The 18,356-nt window shown below is 42.1% G+C and overlaps 1 protein-coding gene across 9 annotated transcripts in view; it reads right to left on the bottom strand.

The window, feature by feature from the left end:
• The window catches only part of NF1 (neurofibromin 1), a 294,661-nt gene extending 276,703 nt beyond the window's left edge, over positions 1-17,958 (bottom strand). For 5 of the 9 annotated variants that reach the window (XM_055131777.1, XM_055131782.1, XM_055131780.1 and 2 more), the window contains exon 1: positions 17,631-17,957. In XM_055131777.1, coding sequence (XP_054987752.1) covers positions 17,631-17,690 — 60 coding nt within the window. In that variant the 5' untranslated portion in view covers positions 17,691-17,957. Of the gene's footprint in view, positions 1-17,630 lie in introns of all 9 variants that reach the window. The other 4 variants (XM_055131781.1, XM_055131784.1, XM_055131785.1 and 1 more) reach the window with 2 other exon arrangements.
• Positions 17,959-18,356: the final 398 nt, after the last annotated feature.

The raw sequence follows: 18,356 nt of genomic DNA, 5'->3' as shown, positions 1-18,356 counted from the left end.
TGGCACCCTTTCATCATGTTGCGTGTTGCACATATGACTAGTTCTCCCTCTCAGTGAATCTGGCAAGGTACCGAGCATCCTTTTGATTTATTTATAAAATTCTTTTCTAGTGGGGCTAGGTGTGTGGTAGTGTGGCCAAAAATCACTTGCAATAATATGGATCACGGACAGCATAGCTGTCAGGCACAAACAGCAGAGCCTTTAAGGACCACAATTAGCCCATGTGGAGGGTATGGAACCCACCCTTAAACTTGCAGAGCAAGCACTCTAAGCCACTGAGTTCTCTGCCAGGTCCTTAGGAGGATAGGGAACTGGGTTTGTTTGTTTGTTTTAATGTGCCATATGTTTTACTAGGCCCTGGAACACTGTCTTTTGAAAAAAAAAAAAAGAAAAGAAAAACATAATCCCTGCTTTCACGGGATCTAAATAGTACATGTTCTATTTTTTATTTTGCAGTCACACCCAACTTAAGTGTTAGGTACTGAACCTTGGGTTTAATTGTTCCTGGTAGTACTGGAGATTGAATGGGGTGCTGGCTCCAGCCTGCTTAACTATATAACAGATCTCCCAGGTCTGAATATATTCAATTGACCTGCTTACTAACCCTTCTTTTTTGCAAATTAACGAAGAGCTGAGCCAGGGGTAAATCTGGCAGTCCCGAACCAAAATTTTCTAATTAACTATAAATGAAAGACTTTAATCATCCAGTATTGTTTGATTCCAAGGATATTCATTTGATTCCTTTCTCTGAATTCTAATTCTACAGCCAATTTCTCCAGCTTTTCATCTATTTTATTTACTTTTCCTCTATTTTCTCTCTTCTACTATAAAGTTCTTTTCTAGTGGGGCCAGATGTGTGGCTCAGTGGTAGAGTACATGTCTCACATCTGTGAATCCCTGGGGTCAATTCATCGTATGTGTTAAATACTGTAAATGAAAGAATCTCAAACACTGTAGGTTCTGTCTTTCAAATGAGATACACTAACCTCCATTTATTTTACTAGGCAAGAGGGTGATCATTTCAATCCACTCAGTAATTAAATGACATCAGGACTGTTGCAGTTCCAGTAAGACTATTCTGACTTTTGGTTCATCCATTTTCTTTAGTCTATGAAAATTAAGAAATATCATCAATCTTCCTTTTCTCACCTAAAAAAAGACTCTTCTATTTCTGAAATGTTAATTCATCTATTCCTCATCACTTTCTTGAGATATTCTTTTTTACATAGGGGTCAGAGATACAGTACAGCAGGTAAGGTGCTTGCCTTGAAGCGGCTGACCCAGGCTCAACCCCTGGTCCACCATATGGTCCCCTGAGCACACCAGAAGTGATCCCAATCCATAGAGTCAAGGAGTAAGTCCTGAGCACCACCAGGTGTGTCCCAAAAACAACAAAATTTTTTTCATTGATATAACTGACATTAAAAATTGCACAAATTTGGGGCTGGAGAGATAGCACGGCGGGTAGGGCGTTTGCCTTGCATGCGGCCGACCCGGGTTCAAATCCCAGCATCCCATATGGTCCCCTGAGCATGGCCAGGGGTAATTCCTGAGTGCAGAGCCAGGAGTAATCCCTGTGCAATGCCAGGTGTGACCCAAAAAGAAAAAAAAAATTGCACAAATTTAAGGTATATCACACGATATCTGGAGTGATTGCAAAAATGATTATAACAATAACTAGTTAATATCTCTCATCTCACATAGTTGCACATTTTTTAAATTTATTATAGTTTAGGCAACACATTTATAATAATGCCTATGGTACAAATATACAAAATTACTTCACCCCACTACATCCAAAGCCCTTATGCTCCACCAATGTCCTTATGCTACATCTAAACCAACTCTTCATTCTCTCCGACCTTCCACCCACCACCACCACCACCCCAGCTTGTTTGCTGAGTTTTGTATAGAAAACAGGTATGGGGATAGGATCCTTCAAATAAAAATTTTTTGAAGTTCCATATAACAACTACACTTCTTGGCCATCTACCCCCAAAACACAAAAACATTAATTTGAAAAGATATTCATACACTTATGTTCATGCAGTGCTTAGTACAATAATCAGGACATGCAAATAATCCAAATGTCCAATAACAGAAACATAGATAATGAATCTGCAGTACATATATATGTACATATATATGAACATATATATGAGTGAAGTACTATGCAGCTGCAAGAGAATATGAAATTGTGCAGTTTGCTACAATTTGGATGGAACTGGAGGGTATAATATTAAGGAAACAAGAGGAGGACAAATACCAAATTATCTCACTCATACCAAGAGAGGAAAGAAGAAAATAGTTATCAAGCAATGGCAACTAAAAGTACAGAATAAGTTAAATTTTTTAAAATAACATTAAATATTCAAGGGCTTTTTAAAATGGCCGTGCATTGTATCACTGTATCACTGTCATCCCATTGTTCATCAATTTGCTCAAGCGGGTACCAGTAACGTCTCCATTTGTCCTAGCCCTGAGGGCTGCTAAAATCTCAGAGCCGTGCATTACCCAAAAAAAAAATTACATCTACAGTCCTTCAATGATCTTTCACAACACCTTTTTAAAAAGCAAACTCCATTTTTTCCTATTTGTTGCAGAGATACACTGTACTACCTACTAAATACTTCCCAGAAGCTGGCATCAGCATATCAGATAGCACGGATTCATGAACCTAGTTTTATATCAAAACAACCTGGGAAAAATTATATAAATTACGATACATATTTCATAAGTCCCAGTGAACTTCATTTATGTTCACTGGGACCAGAAATCTGTATTTTTACACGAGTCTTCAGGATCTGTATCTGTAGGTTTATGAGAGTCTTAGGATCTGCTAAAACATTTTTAAAAAAGAAAAGTGATTTTTTTAGAAAAACCTGTATCAGTTGTTCCTATCCTCTAACCCAGAACTCAGTGTTTAAATGACATGTGGAAAAGAATACATCTTACATAAATGAAAGAATTGATCAAACAGCATCAAAGCAACTAAAAGTACAGAATAAGTTAAAATTTTTTAAATAACATATTAAATATTCAAGGGCTTTTTATAATGTATTAAAATCAAGAGGGAGAGCCCAAGAGACAGCACAAGAGGTAGGACACTTGCCTTCTATGTGGCCAGTCCAGATATGATCCCCAGCAATCTATATGGGTCCCTAAACCCTTCCAGGAGTAATCCCTGAGCACAGAGCCAAGAAAGAGCACTGAGCACAGCCAGGTGTGCAAAAAAAAAAAAAGTCAAGAGAAAAAAGAAAAACAAGTACCACACAAGGTAGAATATATATCAAAACACTAAAAGAAAGGGGATTAAAAACAAAACTACTCAACTCTCTTTTACTTTTAATTGTTCTAGCAGGAAACAAAATGATCTTCAAATGTGAAAAGAGCATTTTGAGCCATCACAACTCTTTACAGATAGAAGCATAATGAACCACCTATCTGACTAATCTGAACTCAAATCTACATGAATTAATCCTGTAAAATAGTAAGTCACAGTACTATTCATAACAACACAAGAAATAAAGGACTTAATGTTTTTAATGGGACTAGTTAATTTTTCTATGATACAACCATCTCTGGAGACTCTAAATCAATTTATCTGTCACAGAGATGCTCTTATAGAAGGTCATGGTCCCCTCTTTCCTAGACAACTGAAGGCAGCATAATAAGCTCCTGTACTTAAATTATTTTATTTTATTGTATTCACTTCATTCAGGTATCACTCTTCAACTAACCTTATGCTATTCAAAATAGAGACTGCAATTTCTTCTGTCAATATATTCTAGTCCACCAGGAGTTCAATGTAGCACATGCTTTGCAGCAGGAGGCCCAGGTCCGATCCCCAACAATGAATGGTCCCCCCTGTAAACAGTGCCAGCAACAGCCCCTGACCACTACCAGATGCAGCCCAAAAAAACAAAAAAAAAAGTCACGTTTTACAACATAACATTTATTCATATTCACATTGTCACTAGCTGTTTATATGATTATAATATATATGTTCAGTGTAGAAGTTCAAAATTTGTTTTTTTTCTAGGCCACCAAGCTGTGCTCAGGACTTACTCCTGGCTCTGCACTCAGGGATCACAGTTGGTGGGGCTCTAGGTTAGAATAATGCCAGAAACCAAACCTGGTCAGCTGCATGCAAGGCAGGCAAGTGACCTACGTACTGTACTATCTCTAAAATTCAAAATTTAAAAAAATAAATAAGAGAAAATAATTATTATATATAATATCTCTCCCTTAAATTTTAGGTCCCCAAAATAATGCAGGGCCTGGGGAGATGGGTCATGTGATCAGGCTAGAATGCATGCTGTCCACATAGGTCTCTACAATCAATCTCCTACCAAATAGCCTCCCGAGCACCACCAGGACTGGCTCCCAAGCATCAAGCCAAAAACAGCCGAACCACCACTAGCTATAATAAATAAAGGCTTATGTGAGCAAATGTTCATATTCTATTATGCTTATATCAATACACAAAAAATAATAAAACCTTATTAAACAACTTCTGTGCCGGGGCTGGAGCGATAGCACAGCGGGTAGGGCGTTTGCCTTGCACGCGGCCGACCCGGATTCGATTCCCAGCATCCCATATGGTCCCCCAGCACTGCCAGGAGTGATTCCTGAGTGCAGAGCCAGGAGTAACCCCTGTGCACTGCTGTGTATGACCCAAAAAAGAAAAAAAAAACTTCTGTGCCAAATATACATACATTTCCTAAATCTTACAATCAACTCTGTGAAGTTGATTGTCAAAAAGAAACTGAAGCTTAAAGAAGTAACTTGGTCAAGGGCTATAAGCGGCGGCATGGTTAGATCTCAAGAACTCAAACCCCTTAGGCCAGAGAGATAGTACAGGAAGAAAAACACTTCCATGCATAAAACCAACCCCAGTTCAATCTCCACCACTGCATATGGTACCCTGAGCACTACCAGGAATTAACTCTGAGCACACTCAACGCACAACAAAAATTCAACTGTGGTTTTCAGTCATGATGTTGCAAATCAGTGTGATTTTGCTGTATTTTCTATATTCCTATAGTGACAGTTAATTATTACTGTATTATTTTAAAATAAATGTCCAAGCAGAGGTTAGACAACCCTTAGGGTTGATAGAGATGTGGATTTAAATAATCTCAGATTCCTTTAAGGATCTGTGACTAATCAATTAGTGAGCAGAATTTTTTTTCCCAAAGATTGGCTCAAAAAAAGAAACAAAACCCAACCCACTTTAAGAATTATAGAAGCTGTCAGATCATCTCTCTCCTGTTTTAAAGATAATGAAACAGCTCAGAATTAAGAGGATTTATATAACATTGCAAAGGAAGCACATGTCAGAGCAGAAACTATAGCACAGGTCTTTATTGATAATCGTTATTGCCAACATTTAACCAAACAGAACCCCTCTCTCCCATTCCCTGTGGCAAACTCAGTTTAGAATGCACTAAAAATTAAAACATAGCAGAAAATAAAAATGCTCCCTTATTTCTCCCCTCAATTACCAACAAGAAGGCCTGTCAGGAATAAAAAGATAAAAGATTTCCTAACCCTAAACTAGAAAAGAAGTCAAAGTTATTGGAAAAGACAGTAAAGTTAGAAAAATATCTAAAAGACAAGATAATCTGAACAATGTTATGAGGGAATAGAGAAGCGCTGAATATGTAGACAAATTTTTTTTTTTAATTCCCAAAAGTCCTATATGATAACACACTTAAATACTACCAAAGTTTAAAAAAAATTTTCAAATTCAATTCTAAATGAAATTTTAAAAAGCTGAGCTGCATAATGCCAATATTAAAAAATGAAATTTGCAACTATACATTCCTGTTGGTATTCCCACAAATTCATTTCTCTTGCTTCCAGAATTCAATTCTCCTTACCTAAAATTCTGCAGGTAATATAATGCAGTGCTATAAAAACTAAATGGGAAAAAGTGTTACAACTTTTCCTACAGCCAAAGCAACTTAAATAAGGTAAAAATAATTATAAATAATGAAATCAAAGAAATAATGTTTAGTAACTGTCTATCACCAACCAAAAAAGATTTCCAGAAACTCTAACATAAACACAGAAGATCAACTGTAACATTTGAGTGAAGAAGCAATAAATACATCCCTTACTTATTATTACACTTGTGCTATCTGCAACTACTAAAAAGAATTTGGGGAGAAAACTCCAAGGGCTGAAACACATGTTTTATATGTAGGAGACCTCTGACTTGATCCCCCAGCACCATCAAGAGTGACTCTCAAGGGGCTGGAGCGATAGCACAGCAGGTAGGGCGTTTGCCCTGCACGCGGCTGACCCAGGTTCGAATCCCAGCATCCCATATGGTCCCCTGAGTACCACCAGGGGTAATTCCTGAGTGCATGAGCCAGGAATGACCCCTGTGCATTGCCAGGTGTGACCCAAAAAGCAAAAAAAAAAAAAAAAGAGTGACTCTCAAACTCACAAATAAATCTTGGAAGAGAGTAACATGTCACAGAGGACCACAAAGTCACCTCTAGTTGTATCACCCTATTTAAAATTTTAGAATTCCAGGACTGACATCTCATACTCTACACCACTGATAGACCAAGTGTGGCACACCACATTTGATGGAGTGTAAAGTAGAAGGCAATCAATTTCAATTAAACAAACACACACACACACACACACACACACACACACATATACATATATTAGCACACAAGGCTCAGGCTTTAACAACATGTTAGTAATCTATAAGGGCTTAATGGCTCAAGGGGGAGATACAGCAATCTTCACACACTTTCTTCTAAGGAAACTTTTTTTTGGGGGTGGGGGGCAGGAGAAATAGCACAGTGGGTAAGGCGTTTGCCTTGCACAAGGCCAACCTGGGTTCAATTCCCAGCATAACCCCTATGCATCACCAGGTGTGACCCAAAAAGCCAAAAAAAATTTTTAAAAAGGAAACTTTTTGGATCAATTTACGCAGATTATTCATAACAAGCAATACAAAATAAATTATTTAAGTTCTGTTAAGTTCTGTTTTGGGGGCAGGTTTTTTGGGATCAGACTGGAGAAATTTGAAATATGGTGGTGGGAAGGTATAATGGTGGTGGGATTGGTGCTGGAATATATTGAATGTAATACATTTTTATGAACAACTTTATTAAAATAAATTTAATTTTTTTGGGGGGGTCACGCCCGGCAATGCACAGGGGTCATTCCTGGCTCATGCACTCAGGAATTACCCCTGGCGGTGCTCAGGGGACCATATGGGATGCTGGGATTCGAACCTGGGTCGGCCGCGTGCAAGGCAAACGCCCTACCCGCTGTGCTATTACTCCAGGCCCTAAATTTAAATTTTTTTTAAAAAAGTGTCTCTCAAGAAGAGAGCTGAAAGTAGCCCATGAGCACTATCGGCACTATCGGAGTAGCCTGAAAACCAAGCATAATAATAAATAAAATAAAACATACATTTTATGTAAATTTCTAGTTATTAGAAGTTATTATTCTAAGAACTAAAATACCCACACTACAATTAATTACATCTTTTTCCAATTTTATTTTTATAAAGTTGTTCATAATAATTTATTATATTCAATATTCTAACACCAATCCCACCACCATTACACCTTTCCACCACCATTATACCTTCACATCACCATTATTTTGAATATTCCCACCACCACTAAGCCTGCCCCCAAAGCACGTCCTAAATAATTTATTTTGTATTGCTTGTTATGAATAATGCATTAAAAATTAATCCAAGACAGTTTCCTTAGAGGAACATGTGTGAAGAGTGTTGTATCTCACCCTGGAGCAATTAAATCCTTGTATAAGAGAGTATTAACATGTTGTTACATATTGACCATTGTGTGCTAATATTTTTTTAATATCAAGATCAATTGTCTTCTACCTTAATCCCATCAAATGTGGTGTGCCACTCTTGGTACATTAGTGGAGTAGAGTATGAAATCTCATGTGGCAACAAATGCGGCTGCATGCTCCAGGCATTCTAAAATTATTTAATTACATCTTGATTGCTAACAAGCTGCTTTGCCTCTGTAAGTTTTTTCCCTTGTGCAAAGTCAAAATGACAATCACCAAATTATAAAGAGGGGATACAAAAAAAAAAAAACCCCACCACATGAGATGATAATAGTGGTAATATGGGGTTTTTTGTCTTGTTTTTGCTTTTTGGGTCACACCCGGTGATGCTCAGGGGTTACTCATGGCTCATGCACTCAGAAATTACTCCTGGTGGTGCTCAGGGGACCATATGGGATGCTGGAATTGGACCCAGGTCAGCCACGTGCAAGGCAAAATGCCCTATCCACTGTGCTATTGCTCCAGCCCCTCATGGTAATATGTTTTTACAATTATTTACAACTTTTATGTAAAAGATTCAAACTTAATACACCAAACAAGTTCATGACACATGAACTTCTTGTGGGTCAGTGCAATAGTACAGCTGGTAAGACCCTTGCCTTGCATTTATCACACATGGTCCTCTGAGTCCCGTCAAGAGAATCACTGATGACCTCTCAGTGTCTGTGTTGCAAGCCATATGCCCAAAAGTAGAGAGGGAGTATGGGGAATATTGTCTGCCATGGAGGCAGGGAGAGGGTGGGAAAGGGGGGATATTGGTGGTAGGGAATGTGCACTGGTGGAGGGATGGGTGTTTGATCATTGTGTGATTGAAACCCAAACATGAAAGCTTGTAACTATCTCATGGTGATTCAATAAAATTAAAAAAGAAAAAAAAAAAGAGAGAAATCCTGAGCAGAAAGCCAGGAGTAAGCCCAGAAGACCACTGGGTATGCCCAAAAACAAAAACAAAAAGAAAGGCTGGGGGCTGGAACAATAGTACAGCAGGTCAGCAGGTAGGGCATTTGCCTTGCACATGGCCGACCCGAGTTTGATTCCCAGCATCCCTTATGGTCCCCTGAGCACTGCCAGGAGTAATTCCTGAGTGCAAAGTCAGGAATAACCCCTGTGCATCACTGGGTGTGACCCAAAAAGAAAAAAAAAAGCAATATTACTCCCATTTTATGAATGAAAACATAAAGCTAAAGTTCAGTAGCATTTAGTGACTTGAACAAATCCATACTCAAAGTGGTAGTCATGAGCTCCATCTCTGAATGCACAGTACACACTGTAATCACAAATCCCAGGTGATAATGAGCTGTCCTCTTATGACCATGAGACCTACGATAAGGACTACAAAGGGGGAGGGCACAGGAGTGATAGCGTAGAAATTAAGGAGTTTGCCTTGCATGCAGCCTGGCTTGACTGCCAGCACCATGTATGGTCCATAAGCACTGACAAGAATCACTTCTGAACATAGAAACAGGACTAGCCCTGGGTAACACTGATTATGGTCCCAAACCTAACCCCAATACCCCTACCAAAAATTTTTTAAAATCACAAATGGAGGCCAGAAAGATAGTATAGGGCACATCAGGGCTCAAATAGCACCTCATACTTGGATACTTGCACAAAATTTCAAGTCCAGCTGGCCAAGATCAGGAGTGGCCCCTGGGTTATCTGAGCACAGCCTGGAAGGCCAAATAAATAAACAGCCAACTATCAAGGAAAATGGTCAAACAGAAAAGAATCATTTTAGGGGTTGGAGAGATAAGACAGTGGTTAAGGCACTTGCATTACATGAGCCCACTGGAGGTTCACTCTCCAGCATCCCATATGATCCCCCAAGCAATACCAAGAGCGATCCCTGAGTGCAGAACTAGGAATAACCTCTGAGAATCTCTGCGTATAGCCCGCCAACCCCCCCCCAAAAAAAAGAGGGGGAAATCATTTGAGATTGTTCTGAGTCACCAATATCCCAGATGATCATTTATTTAGGCATAAAATTATGATTAAAAATGAGTATATGTTGGGCCGGAGCGATAGCACAGCGGGTAGGGCGCTTGCCTTGCACACGGCCGACCTGGGTTCAATCCCCGGCATCCCATATGGTCCCCCAAGCACCGCCAGGAATAATTCCTGAGTGCAAAGCCAGGAGTAACCCCTGAGCATCGCTGGGTGTGACCCAAAAAGCAAAAAAAAAAAAAAAAAAAAGAGTAAATGTCCTTTAATGTCGATTTCTGAAAGTCCTGCCGTTTACTAAATTAATGTCATGCCTCTTGCACCAGTATACCACCCTGTTTGAGAAGTATAAAGCAGAACAAAAAAAGATTTCACCAAAAAAGTTAAGTAAATTAACTGAAACTCAGTAAAATAAGACTCTCAAGAGTTATTTAAAAAAAATAGGAGCAGGCAACAGATTGTAGACTGTAATGGAGACCCTACTGAGTAGCCAGGTTGTGTTTTAAGGAAAATATGCATGGAAGTTTGTATCTCAAGCTATCCCAACTGCAAAGTAAACAGCACCACTAATAGTAAAAAATATGTAAACTTTCAGAAAATTGGAATTTTAGAGGATAATTTCAGTTCTTCATTAGAACGGGAATCCACATTTATTTGGGGCTTTCTATCTCAGCAGCAGCTTTTTTTTTTTTTTAATGAGCTGATGCCTCAAAGTGACTCTTTGAAAATCAAAAATATACCATTATACCAAAGGGACATACCATTTGAAATTTGTAAAATATGCAGTCTTCTACAGGCATTTTAATAGGCTTTACTGAGCGCACTATCAATTTCAGTTATTTATATTCTACAATATCAATTTTTCTTTCAGTACAACCTCTAAAACTGTTATTTACTGAAGGCTCTGTGATACATTACGATACAGAAACTTGGAACTGATGAAACTTTAAACCTAATTTATAACCACTACAACTTAAAATATCCTAACTTTTCTAATCTTCAAGGTCAAAACAAACTTGTCTCTAACACTCTATCTGGAAAAAAAAGTAAGATATTTGAAAAATGTCAGGAAAGAAAGCAATGCTTTTAAAAATACAAGTCAATCCACTAAAAGGGAAGAAATTTAAGATGCCCATATTTTACTTTGGTATTGATTTTAACAGTTTAAGTTGACCACAAATCTCCCCTTCTACTTCTTCCATGGAACTTCTCCTAAAACTTCCTTTTAAAAATGAGCCCAGAGGGTAAGGCGTTTGCCTTGCATGGGCCGACCCGGGTTCGATTCCCAACGTCCCATATGGTCACCCGGGCACTGCCAGGAGTGATTCCTGAGTGCAGAGCCAGAAGTCAGCCCTGTGCATCGCCGGGTGTGACCCAAAAAAGTCAAAAAATAAAATAAAATAATAAAATAATAAATAAAAATAAATAAAAATGAGCCTTTGGGGGTGCTGGATGATAGAACAGTGGGTAGGGCCCTTGCCTTGCACACAGCTAAACCAGGTTCAATCCCCAGCATCCCATATGATCCCCCAAGCACCGCCAGGAGTAATTCCCAAGAGCAGAGGCAGGAGTAACAAACAACTCCTGAGCATTGCTTGGTGTGACCCAAAAAGTCAAATAAATAAATAAGTGAAAATGAGTCTCTATATCTCACATCCCTTTCCTTACTAGGAAAGGTGTGTAGATTGTTTTTTGGTTTGTTTGGTTTTTTTGTTGTTGTTTTGGGTTTTGTTTTTTTTTTTTACACCTTTTGGTTCACCAATGGTGCTCTGGGGCTACTCCCAGATCAGGTGCTTGCCTTTCAGTGGCTGACCTGGCTTAATCCTCACACCCCATATGGTCCCCCTGAACATCGCCAGGAGTGATCCGTGAGTACAAAGCCAGGAGTAACCCCTGAGCACCACCAGGTGTGACCCAAAAACAAATAAAAAAAAAAGTTCAATTACGTTATCTATGATGTTATATAATGATGCTCTCCATACCCTAAGTTTTGGTCAGTGAATGAGAAAGCAAAGCTGATACAGGCCAAAATACATAGTAGGAAATAACCTGTCACTGTAGCACTGTCGTCCTGTTGTTCATTGATTTGCTCAAGCGGGCATCAGTAACATCTCCATTGTGAGACTTGTTGTTACTGTTTTTGGCATACTGAATATGCCACAGGTAGCTTGCCAGGCTCTGCCATGTGGGCAGGATACTCTCCATAGCTTGCCGGGCTCTCTGAGAGAGACGAAGGAATTGAACCCGGGTCAACTGCTTGCAAGGCAAACAACTTACCTGCTGGAGCAATAGGAAAAAACCAGTCTAATAAAACCCATCATTTAATGAAAACAATAATTAGTAAGCTGTAAAGAAAACATAAATCTTGTGGCCAGAAAGATGGTACAAAGGGTTAGTACTGAACATGCTTTGCATGCAAGAGGCCTGAGTCCAATCTCAGACAAGGCACAGTCAAATGGTTCCCCAAGCATCACCAGGAAAGACCCCTGAGTACCTATGAGCACAGTCTCAAAACAAAACAAAACCTCTCTCTCTTCCTCCTCCTCCCCCTCCCCTCTCCCTCCTTCCTCTCTTTCTCCTCCCTTTCTCTATATAAAGTTTTACATTTGAAATTTTCAGACTTTTAAAAGTTTTACATTCATTATTAAAAAACTAATTCCTTATATATTGACTTACCACTGTTTGGATCTCAACCTAACACTGGGCTGAAATGAGAGCACAGTAGGGAGGGCATTTGCCTTGCACATGGTCTATCCAGATTCTATCCCCAGTACCACATGATTCCCCAAGCCCCACCAATGGTGATCCTTGAGCTCAAGTAACTTTTTTCTGTTTAATTGTTGACAGATTTCCTTCATAGTTCTTAGAGTAATTTGGTCATGACAGGTTAATTCTCATCACCTCAAATTTATGACAGAATATATTATATAACAGTTTGGGAGGAAAAAATAAAAATAGTATAGTGGGTAGGGCACTTGCCTTACACAAGACCAATCGGGGTTCAATCCCCAACATCTGATATGTGATATGGTCCCTAAGCCCACAGAAATGATCCCTGAGTACGACCCAGGGTAAGCCCTGAGCATTGCCGGGTGTGGCCCCAAAACAAAAAAACTCTATTTGTAAAACCTAGATTATTCTAAACATTAAATTATATGTTGCATTGTTTTTGTACATTTTATATTTTAAATGTTTTTTTTTAATATTTAAAACAAAGCAAAAACTACCAGTCTGCCAAAACATTCCATCCATGATGCACTTTGTGCTCATAACTATTCTAAGTACTGGGGTGACTGTAAGAGAAATCTAACTGAAGCTCACTGCTTTTCATAAAGTTTATGATCTATTGGATAAAAAGATGAAATAATGCTAACCTGTATTATATTAATTCTTCTGAGGAAAATTTACAGGATGGTTCTATGGAACCCTAAGTGACAAGTACAACAAAAAGCGATATTGAACTGATATTTTGGTGACAAGTACACCAAAAGGTGATATTAACTATTTTGTTAGAGTTAATCTAACAAGATTTCATAAGGAAAATGAGACTTAAGCAGGACATGAATGGACAGAAATTAGAAAAGCACAAAGGAGGGCCTAGAGCCATAATATAATGCGAACTGCTCAAAATGGTCCAATTGAGGGGTTGGAGAGATAGTACAAAGGATAGGGCACTTGCCTTGCAAGTAGCTGATCCTAATTCAATTTCTGGCATCCCATATGGTATGTACTCTGGTCCTCAGAACCACCGGAAGTAATTTCTAAGCACAGAGTCAGGAGTAACCCCTGGGCATCACTGGTGTGATGACACCTCCCCACCCCTCACCCACCTTCAAAAAAAAATCCAACTAAAGTCATAAATATTAGATTTAGAAGCAGTATCAATAGGCTATATTCATTTTACTTTACCCTGAGAGACAAAACTTTAGCTCAAAACATCAAAACAGAAGCCTCTTCTTTTAGCTAGATCTACTGACCCATGCTGTTAAGCAAATCCCATCAGAGTACAAGTGTGATCAGCAGTGGCTAGAAAAGCATCTCTACATTAATCAGAGCAGAATCCAACCAGGATACCAATTCCATCATAGACAGAATTGCCTTCTTTAGACATGCACACGCTATATGGCTCAATATACATATCCTAGCTACAATAAAAAACAGCAGCTTGGGGCCAGAGAGATAGTACAGTAGGTAAGGTGTTTGCCTTACATACCACTGACCTAGGTTCGATCCTCAGCACCCTATACGGTTTCTGTAACACACCAGGAACGATCCATCAGTGCAGAGCCAGAAGTAAGCCCTGAGCACCACTGGGTGTGGCCCAAAAAAAACAAGCAAAAAAAAAAAAAAAGAAGAAGAAGAAGAAACTTAATTCCCCAGTGGATTCAGTGAAATGCATAGCCCAATGGATTGCAGTGCAGGTTTTGCATGTAGGAAAGCCTGGGTTAGATTACCATTCCCAAGCACAGCCAGGACCAATCCCTGAACAACAAACTGGGATTGGGCCCTGTGCACAGGCAGATGTAGTCCAAAAATCAAAAAATTACTTAAACCAGTGGCATATTCAACATGCCAAAAACAGTAACAACAAGTCTCACAATGGAGATGTTACTGGTGCCCACTCGACAAATCGATGAGCAATGGGACGACAGTGCTACAGTGCTACTTAAAACAGTTAAAACATTTAAGAGTCTTAGTATAGCAGGTAGGGCTCTTGTCTTGTTCACAGTAGACCTGGATTCAATCCCCAGCATCCTATACAATCCCCCAAGCACCATCAGGAGTAATTCCTGAGTACAGAGCCAGGAGTAACCCCAAGCATCATGGGGTGCTATACACCCCTTCCCAAAAAAAATTACCCAAACATTTAAGAGTCTTACACAAGTTTCTCACTACATGCAGGACTTTTTCCTCCCTTCAATAAAACTGTAAGCCCTTCTCTAACTATATTTAATGGTTTATTAAAACAAATAGTAAGAAATATTTTTTAAATATCCCTGACTACCCAACGTTTTTATACTTTTTATACCAATACTTTTTATACCAAGGCTGTTATCAGATTTGCAAAATGACCTTGGAAAGTCAATTAATCCCTCTGTGCTACAGTTTCCTCACTTTCCAATCTCAAAATGAATTCCAATTTTAATCACTTATTTTTAGATAAAAGCAATGCATGTTAGTACCTTATGAGAAACACTAAATACCCTTATACTTCATATCTTGAAGTCCACGAGCTTTAACCTTGTAAGAGAAAAATGTCGGAATAATTTGTCCTGTGTTCCTCTTAACTGCAGTATCATAAATATTTTTCAATGTTTCTGCTTAACACTCTCATGTTCTTAATTTTCTAATAGATGTGAGGAAGTCTGATCATAATATACATAACAAACAAAAAAGACTTTTTTAACACTGGAGACAAAAATATTCATTTGCATTACTGGGAATATAATCAAAATTATTCCTCTTAAAATTAAGAGAACCGTCTTTCTCTGCATACAGACCATAAGTCTAGCGATCAACAGGTAAAAAGTGAATAAATAAACTTTCACTATTGGGGAGAATTTTTAATGGAACTGAGGAAAGACTCCTTGATTTCTGTATATAATCCTCAATTTCTGCAGTCAGATAATACTGTCCACAGGTTCAGTTTTGGGGTTCTCCTTTGGAGCACAAAGAAAATCTTTTCTAAAAGCTTTAAATCTAATATTCTAATAGTTCAGTTCTTTTGGATATTTTTGATCTGCAAACAGGATGAGTGAAATGTTTTTCAAGTGAGACATCCTTCTAATCTTTTCTAGCTTCTTAGTTCTATTTATCTTTTTTATCCTTCTCAAGCTTCTATATCCCTCTGCCCATTTCCATCAATATATAGATATGCCTCCATCTTTCAGGTAGGTCAGAAATACTATGAGCCCTATGAGGAATGTTCAAGGATAAAATAAAAGAGGAGGGCTGGAGAGACAGTACAATGGGTACAATACACCTAGTGCTTGCCTTGCATGCAGCCCATCTAGTTCTATCCCCATCACCCCATGTGGTTCCCTGACCCCACCAGGTATGATCCCTGACCACGCAGAGCCAGGAGTAAGTCCTGTGCACCCTTCAGGTGTGGGCCAAAAACAAAAGCAAATAAATAAATAAAAAGGAAGTTTCTCCTTCCTCTCTCATTCACCCATTCAGTTCCCATAATCAGTTTTATGACAGCATCCAAGGCGGCGAAAATCTGATGGGCCAGACACGTAATGTGATTTGGAGACGACTGCTGGACTAGAGCTGTTACCGACTGGATTCCAGGAGATGTCAAAAGAATGCCTGGCCGCCCACCCACGAGATGGGCAGACTTCTTGGTCAAGACCCTGAACCAACGGTTTGAGGCTTTTCGTGGTCCTGGAGCGAGCAGACGCCACTGGACTACACTAGCACGCGACAGGGATGAATGGAGACATTACTGGCACCCGTTAAAGCAAATTGATGCGCAATGGGATAACAAGTGATACAAGTGATCCAATAAATAAAATAGGTTAATTCAAATCCTAAACGGTCTCCCCATTATCACCGAGTAGAACTGCAGCTGCAAAGCCTCCCCTTTAAACTACTCCCAACTACTAACGCAAAAAACAAAGTCCAGTCAATTTTCAGTTTAGAAAAAATAAAACTCTTCTTGCGGATTCCTTCTGATTCAACCCTAGATCTACTGTGGAAGGCTCAGGGAATCAAAATATAACCCCACCCCACCCCCAAGCTAGGGAATTTAAAAAAAAAAAAAACTCCTCAAGCTATGAAACTTTGTTTCCACCCCAAAGATTCTCAATGAAAGTTCCCTTGTCAACCAAGAAGTGAGAGTTAAAAACAACAACAAAACACGAGGATTTAGGATCCCAGCTGTCTGCCCTTGTGGTCAGCGTCTCTTGCCCGGGCGTGAGAGGCAAGTTTCCCCCTTTGCTTTCTCCCTACTCCCCTTCCTCCCTAAGAGTCTCCCTCCGGAAAGCAATCATCTCCTTCTCCGATCACAGAATTTTTTTAAAAAGGGGGGGGCGGGTGGGGTGGGGTTGGAGCGAGGTGGGGGGACGGACAAGCTAAACGATCAAGGCAAGGTTTCAGCAGCGGGAAGGCGCCGGAGCCATGGTTCCCAGCGCGACCGGCCGGGTCCGGCCAGCGCGGCCTCGGCAGGAGAGGGGGGCACGGCCGTCGGGGGCATCGGAAAGACGCACCGGGTGGGGTGTGCGCGTGCCGCTCCCGGGACGGGCTGCGCCCCCCGAGCAGAAAGTAAGGAAACCTGTGCGCTCCCTGCTTTCTTCTACTCTTCCTCCTCCAAGAGAGGAAGCTGAAGAAACGGGGGGTGGGGCGGGACGGTAGCGTTCTCCCATTGCTGGTACACAAGACGGGGAGCGCCGGGGTGCCTCCGGCTACTCATCCCCAGTCCGGAGGCCCCGCGGAGGGGAGAGGAAGCCCCTCCGTGGTAACCCACCTCCGCTCCCCCCCAAAAAAAAAAAGGACTGGGGGAGTGGGTGATTAGATCCAGATGTAAAGCCCCTGAAAGCGCCCCCAGGTCACTCATCCCAATTAGCCGGCGGAAGGGCCGGGATAAAGGGGATGGAGGGGTGGCCGGGGGGAGGCCCCACCCCCCCGACTCCGGGAGCCAGGGGCGCCCGCGCTCGCGGCCCGGCCCTCCGTCCCCGACCTCCCCCCGGGGCCGCCCCAGCGAGCCCCCCAGCTCCCCTCCAGAGCCCGCGGCGGGCGCGGGGGAGGCGGCGGCCCGGCGCTCCCCGCACCCACCCCGTCCCCACCCCCACCCCGCTCCCACCTCCCGCCCGCCACGGGCCCGTTACCTGCTCGTCGAAGCGGCTGACCACGGCCTGGACCCATTCCACCGGCCTGTGCGCGGCCATGTCCTCCCCGCGGCCGGGGCACGGCGGGGGCGCGGGGCGGCCGGCGGCCGGCGCCGGGCTGAGGGAGGGGAGCGGCGGCGCTGAGGTGAAGGCGGCGGCGAGCCGCGGGGCCGGGGGGTGCGGGCTCCGAACGTTCCCACGGCGGCGCGGGGTCGGGGGCGGCCCGCGGCCGGCCGGGAGGGGGAGAGGGGAAGGGGGCGTTGGCGAGGAGGACGGGGGGAGGGGGCGGGGGGGGACCCGGGGGAGGGAGGGGGCCTCTCGGTCGCTCTCCCCCCTAGCGCCGTCTCCCCTCAGCCATCACAGCCCGAGACGCCGCCATGACACCCCACCGGAAGTGGGATCCTTTCCACGGCCCGGGGAGAGGGAGCGCGAGCGAGCTCGAGATTGAGAGCGCGGCTGGGAAAGGGGAGGGGAAGCCGGAGGGACGGCGGCCCGCCGCGCATGCGCCCGCGCCGGCCGCTTTCATTAATGAAAAAGCGAGTCCTCCTGGAGGTGACGTCACCCCGCTCCCGGGGCCCCGGAGGCGCGCGTGCCCTCCGGCCGCCGGCCTCCCCGCGCCTGGGCTGGGGCTTCAGCCGCCGAGAGTCCGGGCCCGGCCTGGGGGCGCCCGTTGCACACGCCCCGCCACCCCGGCCTGCCCCCCGTCCCCCGCCGGCCTCTGGGTTT

Source organism: Sorex araneus, chromosome 3, assembly GCF_027595985.1.
Source record: "Sorex araneus isolate mSorAra2 chromosome 3, mSorAra2.pri, whole genome shotgun sequence".
In the NCBI taxonomy this organism is placed as follows: domain Eukaryota; kingdom Metazoa; phylum Chordata; class Mammalia; order Eulipotyphla; family Soricidae; genus Sorex; species Sorex araneus.
Note: the sequence above shows the minus strand (reverse complement) of the source record. Positions and strands in the feature narration are given on the sequence as shown.